The 12,442-nt window shown below is 44.5% G+C and overlaps 1 protein-coding gene across 1 annotated transcript in view; it reads right to left on the reverse strand.

Annotated features, from left to right (window-relative positions):
* LOC135219773 (histone chaperone asf1-like) overlaps positions 1-12,232 on the reverse strand; it is a 67,119-nt gene extending 54,887 nt beyond the window's left edge. Inside the window, 2 exon segments of the mRNA XM_064256825.1 lie at positions 12,034-12,110; positions 12,112-12,232. Coding sequence (XP_064112895.1) covers positions 12,034-12,110; positions 12,112-12,140 — 106 coding nt within the window. The 5' untranslated portion in view covers positions 12,141-12,232.
* Between the last annotated feature and the right edge of the window lie 210 nt (positions 12,233-12,442).

The raw sequence follows: 12,442 nt of genomic DNA on the forward strand, positions 1-12,442 counted from the left end.
TCATTATATGAGAGATGGAACGGGGAACTGGAATTAAATGAGCTTGATAAGTTTTACCCTTCGAATTTTTTCCTAAGTCGGGAGAGGTGTTTTCCTCTACGGTAATGTTTACTTTTAATGAGTCCTCTAACTTATTTTCTTACGCAAAACAACCAGAAAGGAGTGCTTTGCAGCAATAATAATAATTGGGAGCACCTACTGATTCGCGGGCCCACTCGACCGCCGACCGAAATCGGCGGAAGAACACCAAAGCCAATATGGCGGCGATACCAAAACAACAACAAACCAAGTAAGGAGCGACTACATATCGGCGACCATCGATTTATGTGTGCTGTCAGTAAGGCCGTAGCGGAACGGCGCTTCGCGCCTTATCCGCAAATTTAAAGATTCTTGGCAAGCACGGCATGTACGGCAAGAGGTAATGTTGCGCTGCGCGCGCTACCACAGGGTTTACAGTAAGGCTACTTACCGTGGCAGATAGATTTGGGTGTCGCATCGCTTACGCCGACGTCCTTTCGTCACTACAGAGCGATCACACCCAAAGGCGTCCTGTTGTAGTCGATCCGACAAATAGCTCCACAATACTCGCAGTTTTTTTGGCTGAAGATTTAAATTATGTCTCTGAACATATTCAATCACAACTTCTTTACCACCACCACTAGACAAATAACGATAAAATTCACCGTAACCCACATTGCACTGCAAACAATCGGTAGGAAATCGAAGGTCTCTGTCAAAATTAATGCCAGAAGGGCCAGCCACTACCTCTGCCATAGCTACAGGAAGACAAATGCTAGTTTTTGCTTCATTTTTCGAGTATTCAGTCAAACAAGGATACCAGTGGACACTGGACAGCTAACTTTATTACTCCGCTGAAATGCTAGTGAAACTTAGTTTTCGACTAAAGTCGTTCGTAATTGGTTATGAAACCCATGACGTCATAACGATGTCACACCTCTCAGCCAATAATGAGTAACTGGAACTGCTTTTGTTTCCGCAAGAAAGTAAGTTAGAGGGCTCATTAAAAGTAAACATTACCGTAGAGGAAACACCTCTCCCGACTTAGGAAAAATTCGAGGTAAAAACTTATCAAGCTCATTTAAATTCCACCCCGTTCAATCTCTCATATAATGACTATACTTTTTATATTGCTTTTCACATGCTCTTTCCATGTAGGATATTTATTTTAATATCCAGTGCGGATTGCTTGTAAGAATTACCAACTTGCTTATTCGGGGTGATGGTTTGAACTGAATTCATTCTTACCTTGTAATTCGGGTGGTTTTGGATCCTTACTGCCATGCATCGCAACTGAAAACTCCACAGTGCTTATTTGATTGTTATTATCACATTTTGGTCTCAGTTCACTCCACATTGCACTTTAAACCCGTTGCTGTTCCTGGTTTCTAAGCGCGCGCGCCACAAACACAGTTATGAACAACAGACGACGACAGACGATGAAAATGAAGTTTTTATGATAAAACAAAGTTTAATGTATACTTACCTGGCAGGTATATATATAGCTATATTCTCTGTTCCACCTGGCAGAAATTTTCAAAACTCGCGGCAATCGCTAGTAACCTATTAGTAGTTCAGGCAACCACCACCCCGTTACCGTGGCGCTAGCGCTAGGAACCGTTCCCAATTGGGCCAGATTTTCTCTGAACCCTGTCCCCTGAGGGGAGGCGGGTGGGAATTAAATTATATATACCTGCCAGGTAAGTATACATTAAACTTTGTTTTATCATAAAAACTTCATTTTAATGTATGACACTTACCTGGCAGGTTATATATATAGCGATTGACACATTTGGAGGTGGGTCAAGGACAGCAACATTCTTAGAGTATAAAAATATTATTAAAATATTATTAAAACTCCAGGTTCTTACCTGCTAAGGTAGCTGACTTCATAGGTCCTGCTCTAAGCCTGCTTAAACCTTAGTAGCTCTCAACAGGAAGTGTCCTGTCTGTTGAAGAAGCTAAGACTGGAACTGACAACTGGACGTGACCAATGTGTTTGACGATCCTTACAGCCCTCTTATGCCACGGCATTCAAGCTAGTAACAGATCATTTACCTGAACTACACACACACCATCACCAGATAATACTACACGACTGAGAAAAGTACCGCACCCTTTTCTCAGACGACCCAAGAAACACAAACACCATCACCTAATAAAAACAACTAGCTTACAAGAAGGTTATGTGTAGTAACTCCTTTGCCCAATACTGTACCCGAGGACACGTATGGACCTAGCGTCTGACAATTATCGAAGGTTGTCTGAACGTCCTTAAGATAATGAGACGCAAATATTGAATTAGTTCTCCAATATGTTGATTCAATAATCCTTGAGGGCTAAATTCTTTTTAAACGCTAATGAAGTCGCCACTGCCCTGACTTCATGAGCCTTCACTTTTAAAATCCCAAAGCTCTGCTCTTCACACACCATATGAGCCTCTTTAATTAACTCTCTCATGAAGAAGGCTAGAGCGTTCTTCGTCATAGGTCTAGTGGGGTCTTTAACTGAACACCACAGAGCATCAGACCTCCCTCTGATAACTCTTGTTCTTTCTATATAACATCTCAACGCTCTCACTGGGCAGAGAACTCTTTCTTGCTCGTTACCGACCAATTCAGTTAGACCCAAAACTTCAAAGGATCTTGGCCAAGGATTAGCTGGATCCTCCATTCTTGGCCAAGAAACCTTCTTGGAATGAACACACTGCATTGCCGTGTCTCCATCCCACCATTCTTCGATATGGCCTGAAGCTCACTAACTCTTTTAGCAGTTGCTAATGCTACTAAAAAGATAGTCTTCTTAGCAAGATCTCTCAGAGAGGATCCCTCTAACGGTTCGAATTTGCTAGAAGTTAAATACTTCAAGACCACATCCAGGTTCCACGCAGGTGGCCTGCCTTCTGATTGTTTCTTCGTCCCAAACGACCTAATCAGATCTCTCGATCTAAGTTATTCGAGATGTCTAGATCCCTGTGTCTAAACACTGAGGTTAGCATACTCTTATAACCTTTAATTGTCGAAACTGACAAGTGTAAAATCCTTCCTCAAGTAAAGAAGGAAATCTGCGATTTGGGTCACAGAGGTACTGGATGAAGACACTTTCCTGTTTTTACACCACTTCCGGAAATTGTCCCACTTCGACTGATACACCGTGATTGTGGAGGTTCTTTCTGGCTCTAGCCACTGCACTGGCCACCTCTCTAGAATATCCCCTCGCTCTGACCAGACGTTCGATAGTCTGAACGCAGTCAGACCCAGAGCGAGGGTATTCTTGTGAAACCTGTCGAAGTGGGGTTGTTTGAGTAAATCTACTCTTAGAGAAGCGTCCTTTGGCGTATTCTACCGTCCATTCAGTACCTCTGTGAACCAACTTTGGGCCGGCCAAAACGGGGCTATTAAGGTCATCCTCGTTCCTTTGCTCTCCTGAACTTCTTCATCACTTTCACCAGCACCTTGAACGGAGGAAAAGCGTACAGATCTAAGTTTGACCAATCCATCAGGAATTGCATCTACCGCCACTGCTTCCTGGTCTTGGAACGGAGAGCAATATGTTGGTAATCTCTTTGTTCTGGCTGTCGCAAACAGATCCACTACCGGACGGCCCCACAACTTCCACAGGCTCTGGCAAAACCTCCATGTCAACGTTCCACTCCATCGAGAGAAGTTGCTCTCTCCTGCTCAACAGTCCGCACCCATGTTCTTCTCTCCTTGTATAAACCTGGTGAGTATCGACCTTTTCCTCTTCTGCCCAAAGCAGAATTTCTTTTGCCAGATTGTAAAGGGGAAAAGAATGAGTTCCCCCTTGCTTCCGAATATATGCCAGAGCCGTGGTGTTGTCCGAGTTGACCTGCACTGTCTTGTTTCGAATCAACTCTCTGAAGTGCTTCAAAGCCAAGAAAATTGCCAACAGTTCCTTCCTGTTTATGTGCCACTTTGTGTTTCGTCCTTGTTCCAAAGTCCCGACACCTCTGAGGGCCTAATGTCGCTCCCCAACCCGCGTCCGACGCGTCGGAAAACAAGACGAGGTCTGGGTTCTTCTGCTGAAGCGACATCCCTCTTGCTAACCTGCCTGGAGTTAGCCACCACTTTAATTCCTCCTTTACTTCGGTCGGAATTAGAAACTGGAAGGGAATCCGGTTTGCGATTTTCTTGGCCATGAATCCTTCAGGAAAAAACTGAGAGGTCTCATGTGCAGTCTTCCTAAAGAAATGAACCTCTCTATTGAAGAGTGTGCGCCCAGTAGACTCATCCACTCTCTTGCAGAGCATCGGTCTTTCTTTAGAAAATCCTGCACCTTCTGACTGCATTGGCTTGCCTTTCGGGGGACGGAAAAGCCCGAAAAGTCACTGCCGATATCTGAATCCCCAAATAAACTATCTGTTGTTGGGGCTCCAAATGGGACTTCCCCATATTCACTACCAGTCCTAGGTCTTCTTCTGCTAAGTCCAATGTTTGACTTACGTCCTCAGACATTGACTTCTCGACTGGGATCTTATCAACCAGTCGTCCAGATACAAAGACACTCTGATCCCTCTTAAATGTAGCCATCTCGCCACATTGGACATCATCCTCGTGAATACTTGAGGGGCTGTGCAAAGGCCGAAGCATAGGGCCTTGAACTGAAAGACCCTGTCCTGAATCACAAACCTTAAATACTTCCTGCTTCCTGGATGAATCGGAATATGAAAGTATGCGTCTTGTAAGTCCAGAGTCGCCATCCAGTCCCTGGACGTACCGCTGCCAGTACTGAATCGTTCGTCTCCATAGTGAACTTGGTCTTTTCTACGAAAAGATTCAGTTGACTTACGTCCAGCACTGGCCTCCAACCTCCCGAGGACTTTGCAACCAGGAACAGACGGTTGTAAATCCGGAGATTCGTGATCCAGAACAGGTTCTATTGCTCCTTTCTCTAGCATGGAAGCTACTTGCTCCCACAGAGCCGCTTTCTTCTCTAAATCGTTGTAATTTGCCCCGAGGGCTCTCGGAGATGTTGCGAGAGGAGGTCTTTTCACGAAAGGAATCATTGTATCCTTCCCGAGCTACGTTGACAGCCCAGGGATCTGCCTTCATTTGTTGCCAAACTTCCCAAAAACCTTGAAGTCTGGCTCCCACTGTCGTCTGGAGGACCGATTCTCATTCTTTAGAGGGGGTCTTGGCTCCTCTTTTCGCGGTACTCTCTTACCCCTAAAGGCGGGTCGAGCGAAAGTTCTTCCTCGAAAGGGCTGTTGCGACGGTCTAGTCTCCTTTGGCGTCTTCTTCACCAACTTGGTTGGTAAGAAAACTTCTTAACCGAAGATGAAAGAAGATCTTGAGTGGCTTTCTGCGAAAGGGATAGAGCTATATCCCTAATCACCTCTGAAGGAAACAGCTGTTTCGAAAGGGGAGAGAACAGTAACTTCCGATTTCTGAGAGTTAGAAACTCCTTTTGAGCGAACGACGACAAACAGCGATCTCTTCTTAAGCACTCCCGCTGTGAATAACGAAGCCAGCTCATTCGTTTCCGTCTCTAAGAGCCTATCCATGCAGGACATAATGCTCTTAGCTGTTTCTAAGTCCTGCGAATCCTCTTCTCCTATGGAATTCGCTAGCGCTCCCAAAGACCAATCCAAGAAATTAAAGACTTCGAAAGTCCTAAAAATCCCTTTAAATAGATGGTCAAATTCCGAAGACGTCCACCAGACCTTGGCCGACTGTAACGCCTGTCTGCGTGAGCTGTCCACTATACTGGAGAAGTCCCCCTGGGAGGAGGCAGGTACTCCCAGGCCTAGACTTTCTCCAGTAGCGTACCATACTCCTGATTTAGAAGCTAACTTAGCTGGAGGAAAAACAAACGAGTATTTTCCCGCTTCTTTCTTGTCCTTCATCCAGTCATTCACCCGTTGAAGGGCCTTCTTCGCCGAAATTGACATCGTCATTTTCAGGAATGAGGACTTCTTTGGAGTCCTAGTCTTCGAAAACTGTGATAAGGGGGATAACGGAGCTGTCGGTTTAAATTCCCCCTCAAAAACAGCAATAAGACGTGAAGTCAGAACCTTATAATCTGAAGAAGGCTCTGTATTCTTTTCTTCAATTACTTCCAACTCTTCTTCTGCTGAAGAAATATCTTGCAAGTCGTCGTCGTATTGACGCTTCGTTGACGGACTAGCGTCCTGCGGCTAGGGAGGCATCGGCGTCCTGCCGCCTCTCGATGTCTTGCCGCCTGCGTCCTGCGGCTACCGATGCGTCTGCGTCCTGCCGCCTCTCGATGTCCTGCCGCCTGCGTCCTGCGTCCATCTTAGAAACGCCTTCTTCCTGTCTCCTGCGTCCACCATTGGTCCCGCGTCCCGTTTGCGTCCTGCTTCTTCGGAAACTACCTTCCTCCTAGCGCCAGTTCGCCCTGCGTCCTCGGCGAATGCGTCCTTGTCTTCCCTTTTAGAAGACTTAATGGGAAGGAAATCGTCCTTACGCCTCGAAGAAGGTTGTTCAGTAGCATCCCAAGACTTCACCAGCACTGCCAACTTGGACTGCATTTCCCGTAAGAAATGCTTCGTACTATCCTCCTGCATGGTAGACGACGAAGGATGAGGATTACGAGCTGGACTGTGACCTAAAGGAGAGCGATCCTGTACTCTACCCGACGGAGAAATACGAGGGGGAGGATACATAAGAAGATGGAGCGATTCTCCATGGAAATACCATGCCGAGAGGACGTATATCACCAGTGCGTCCTGCGTCCTCTCTAGTACGAAAAAACCTTTTTCTCTTGATCGGCACTGCGTCCCCGTCTTCCGAGGAAGACAACACCTCCGGACTACTCCAAGCCTCACTGTCTTGCGCCTGTCTCTCGCGAGCCGTTGACGTCCTGAACGTCCTCTTGAGTGGGCGAGACACCACAGCATACCTACGTTCTCGCTCGGAAGTCGAACCTTCCGAGGACGCACACTTCCCAGTTACGCCTTTTCTGCGGCGAACTGCAACAGCCTGGGAACTTGCAACAGGACTGTTCGAAGGGAGGGCGCCTGACCGTGGCAAAACCTCTCTCCCGCCTCCCTTCGACTGTCGACATGCCTTCTCCCTTGGGTCTGGGAGCTTGACAGAGGTCTAGGTCTAGGAGCACGAGAGAGATGATCAGACGCCCCCTCCACTACACTTTCACTGACATCGAAAGCACTAACTTTGTCTGTAAGTCGCTGTATCTGGTCGCCCATGGACGCAAGGGAGCGAACACTTTCACAATATTTGTATCGTTCGTCTCCTCCGATACAGCAGCGCGCAGGAGATACCTGGGGAGAAGGAAACTACCAATTCTACATTAGAAGGAGCTGGAGAGGAAATACAATCACTCCTTTTACTCGAAGAATTTGACTTCTCATACGAGAAACAGATCTCCTTACACGATCTTTCTCCAGTCTCTCAACATATTTCATCAAGACCTTCCATTCCTTCTCTGATAAATTCTCACATTCAATGCATCTATTCTCCCAAGTACACACATTCTCCCTACATTTCTTACAAACGGTATGAGGGTCGACCGAAGCTTTCGGCAGTCTTACCTTACACCCCTCTTTTACACACACTCTAAACATACTTCCAGAGTCAGACATCTTAAAGAACAATCCAAAGCGAATGCCAAGCTAACGTTTCCGAGTACAATACCAAAAATCCAAGATCAGTCAGCAACGAGAATGAAAAGAAATTCTAGCAGGGAACCACCAACAATGTTGCCGGTTCGGCTGGCAGAGAAAATCTGGCCCAATTGGGAACGGTTCCTAGCCGCTAGCGCCACGGTAACGGGGTGGTGGTTGCCTGAACTACTAATAGGTTTACTAGCGATTGCCGCGAGTTTTGAAAATTTCTGCCAGGTGGAACAGAGAATATAGCTATATATATACCTGCCAGGTAAGTGTCATACATTAAACTGCAGTTTTATTCCCTAAATTGTTTACTTTACTAGTTATCTAGTTTAAATTTACTTTATTTAAAAATTTATATTTATTTCATGTATATTATCCCTTTTTTGCAACCAAATTACCCCGAAAAATTACAGATATTTCTAAAGTAGATACAATCAAATGTTTCTAACGTTTTCGTACATTGGCTGCTGAAAACCATAGAGGAACGACTACGGAAAAGCGCATAGAGGAACACTACGGAAAAGTGAATTATATACATTTTTTTTTTTTTTGCTTTTTTGTTTTGCTGGCACTTTTCATTGATTTCAGTCTATATTAGTATTTTGAATTTCTTTAATAATCGTATGCCAGAAATAAATGTAACCTTTAATGTTTGCATGCTAAGAATGGCAAAATCATCGTTGCCCACATTAGTGGAGGCTTCACACATACGCCGTTCCATTATTATAAACTGTTTCCATGAATTCTAGTTGTCATAGTAATGCAATAATGATAAAATTGCTTTAATATTTATGTATATAATCTTCCAATACATAGCCTAATTTCACCAATTTCAAAGTTTTGTGTGTAGTCTTATACCCAGTTTGGAGGGTCAACACATACGAATGCAATGGAGAGAGAGAGAGAGAGAGAGTAGAGAGAGAGGGCGAGAGAGAGAGAGAGAGAGAGATAGAGAGAAAGGAAGGCGGAGGAACGAAGAAGAAAAGGGGTGGCGGTGGAGGGGGGGGAGAGGGTAGGTGGAGCTTTATAACGCGTGTTCGTATCCATTTCTTTTCCTGCATAATGGAGTTTTTGTCTCTTGGTACAAGGACAAGTGTCGTTATTCTTTACGATTAGTGATTCACGATACCCTTATAAAATTACAGCACTGGGGTTGTAGTGCACTATAGCAAAATCTCATTCTGTTACGAGTGTTCATTACAGAAATAGGTATTGCCCAAAAACGTGCTTGCACTGTCTCTGAAACCCATAGTAGACATGCTGCTTAGTTGTCAATCAAGTTTTTATAACCAAGTATTTTTTTACAAAGCTAGCTATTGAATAAATTTGTATTTTTCTGTGTTCAAAACATATGCCCCTCAATGCTAACTTTCTTCTTTTAACGACTTTCTGGTCATTGCAAATTCGGCCCCCCCATAATTTCTTATGGTGCGAAAACAGACAGAGGCCCCAGGGACCGAAAAACGATTGCGTCACACTACAGCGGTAATCCAGCAGTAAAACATCTTCATATATCCAAAAAGTAAATAATAAAGATATATATGCGCATTACAATTATAACAATTACATGAATAGCTGATAAAAATCTGCATGAATAACTGGTAAACTGTTCTGCAAGACAGTTGAGTATAGCAATTATTTACAATTGGTACAAAAGTCAAGATGTCGTGACGTCATAATACAAACTTAAAAGAACATTCTAATTCAGAAAAAATAATTACTTAAATTTGAGTCAGAGTCGAGTTACTTTTTCAATGAACGAATATCACAAATTAATATCATAAATATGTAAAATATTGATATTTTACTATTTATTTAAAAATTAGCTAAGAGCACGCTTCTCGTCATCTTCTACCAAAACAGCTGTTTACTCATAACTTGTTTGTTGGTGAGAAATCTTGTTTCGATTGTTGTGATGAAAAGTGACCCAGCGTCTGTGGGTACAAGTGGTGTGCGGATTTATCACAGGAAATGGAAAGTTTGTTGACACAAGCGACTCCGTAAACATCGAGATGGCGTCAATCTTCGAAACATTGTTAGTTGTAAGTAAAATTTCTAAAGCGTTTTTGGTGAGATTTCCACTGCCGTGGACGCCATTTTCAGTACCCTCTGTTTAAATCTTAAAATTTGGCCTTAATTTCTAACTTTGGAGAAAATACTTACTTCGAAAGGAGAGTAGAGGTCTTTAGCTCCGTTTCTCACCAACAACAAGTCGCGACTGATGCCCATCTCCGGTGTCAGGACGCGTTATAATGTACTTTTTCGGAGGGTGGCAAGCGTTGATTGTAGGTGGCCTGTTTGGCCTTGCCGTGGTGCATTTACCGGTGGTATTTCTTACAGAAGCAGTCCGCACGGGCTGCAGGAACGTAACCGCGGATACGACATCCACTAGGGATTGGGGCGTCCAATGTATTTCGCCGTGTTTAGTACTGGACCCTGTTAATTACAGTTGTCCGAATATTTATTACTTAAAATTCTTGTTCAGTATTTAAAATTGCATAGAAAAACCGCAACTGCCATAGTGTAGGCCGCCGCGGATAAGTACCCTAGATCTACCATTTACCCTACTACAAAAACAACACTATCCCGATTTTAATGGAATAATGCTAAAATTTGGTTTAACTTTGCCATTTCACTACCTGGTAAATTCTATCATCTTCTCCGACAGCTGCAATATACCCAATGAAGTTAATTAAAAGAATATTGTAAAGTGTATAACGGCCCTTGCAACTGCCGATGTCGGGCAGAATAAAGGGCCGAGAAAGTCACCAAAGTACGATGGTCGGATGGTATATGTTTAATATATAATCCTCTTTGAATCTCCTCTTCGGAATTCTTTTCAGGGCCGATTCGATCATTCGTGACCTATGTATATAGGGTAAAAATCCGCATGGTACAGGGGTGGACCATGTACGATCAATGTGTACAACCCCAAGAAAAGTACATTATAATACGTCCTGACACCGGAGTAGAGGTCTTTAGCTCCGTTTCTCACCAACAACAAGTCGCGTCTGATGCCTATCTTCGCTGTCAGGACGCATTATAATGTACTTTTTTTGGGGTTGTACACATTGATCGTACATGGTCCACCCCTGTACCATGCGGTTTTTTACCCTACCATGAATTAGCTACCCAATTTTTGAAAGTTTGAGTCTTCATAGATGTCTATGGCTTTCTTCAGCTCGTTAAAGCCTGAAAACATCTGTTTTTCTGCGAAAACTAATGTATTATTCCGCGGTTCATGCTGTTCCGTCACCATTTTTCTTGCTGTCACTGATATGCCCAAAGACTGTGTATATAGCTACTTCAGTATATAGCTAGTAGGTAGTCTTTGGATATGCGTGAGGCGGTAAACAAGGGTTCGCGCATGCGCAATTCACTGCCGTACCAATATCTACCGAGATCGGGGTACGGCTGCCGTACCAACATCCAGTTCGTACATTGAATGACCTGCGTATGACAAACATAGGCTAAGTTGCAAGTCACAGACCTGGTTGTGACAGATTCCTGCCAATATCGTTCAGGGGTTGTTTACACATTACCGGGCCAGTTGCTCCCTACTTTGTTTGTTGTTGTTTTGGTATCGCGACACCCAAATCCATCCGCCACGGTAAGTAGCCTTACTGTAACCCCTGTGGTTAGCGCGCGCAGCGCAACATTACCTCTTGCCAGAACATGCCGTGCCTGCCAAGAATCTTTAAATATGCGGATAAGGCGCGAAGTGCCGTTCCGCCACGGCCTTACTGACAGCACACATAAATTGATCATCGCGGATATGTAGTAGCTCCCTACTTTGTTTGTTGTTGTTTTGGTATCGCCGCCATGTTGGTTTTGGTGTTCTTCCACCGATTTCAGTTGGCGGTCGAGTGGGCCCGCCAATCTGTAAGTGCTCTTCGTTCAGACCATGAACCTCCGCCCACTTTTGCATTCAGACAGCCCATAGGGTATACAATAATTTGTGCGAACAATACAGACAGTCGTTCAGTGTATGGGGCCCTTCCTAAGTCTGATGTCTTCTGTAACCCAGCCTTTCCTATGATCTTCCCAAGGGTAGACTCAACTTAGAAGCCTAGAATTGCTTCCTCCACAGGTTTCGGCGAAATCAAGGCCATCTTGTGGGGCAGCCTACTCAACAGCCAGCCTTTGGTAGGCCGACGGGAAACAAAGAGCGCCTACCTAGCCTAACCTTCTACTCCTATCGCAAGACTGGCCTCCCTTCAGAGTAGGGTGGGCTAGCCTACCTAAAGTTAGGGGTACACATTTCAGGCTCTATAAAACGTCAAATAAAAAAAACTGCTCTTGAAGTTACAATCCCCGTCTATTGTATTCCTAGGGCCCCGGCAAAATAAGTTTCGCGATAGCTTGTACCAAGGGAGAAGAAAACAACGCCTGCTCTTTACCTTCCTGCAAGTCCTCGACGCACTCGAAGGTGATTTCGAACTGGAAAGGATTAAAAAAGGGCGAAGGGTTGTCTATACACCACGTTGACTATATGCACTTTGGCCATTATTCCAAAGGGTGAGAATATGCGGCCACAACACAAACACAGAGGGTGATTTTGGACCTACTGCATTGGCGGCAAATTCACGATTGTTTGTGAGGGAAATATGGCGCCAATCACGAATCTCTTCATGAGAGCTCTCCTCCCATTGGCAGCGGGGCACGAGAACAGTTTTTAAGACGCCTCTTGATTGGTCGAGGCTGCTGCTGGCGCAAGCTTCAAATCTTCTTCATTTCGGAATGTCAGTGTGAGGTCATCGACATGCAAGAAACTGGAATGATCTTGAATTAGTCGTTAAAAGCGACTGC

This window comes from Macrobrachium nipponense, chromosome 1, assembly GCF_015104395.2.
Source record: "Macrobrachium nipponense isolate FS-2020 chromosome 1, ASM1510439v2, whole genome shotgun sequence".
Lineage (NCBI taxonomy): Eukaryota > Metazoa > Arthropoda > Malacostraca > Decapoda > Palaemonidae > Macrobrachium > Macrobrachium nipponense.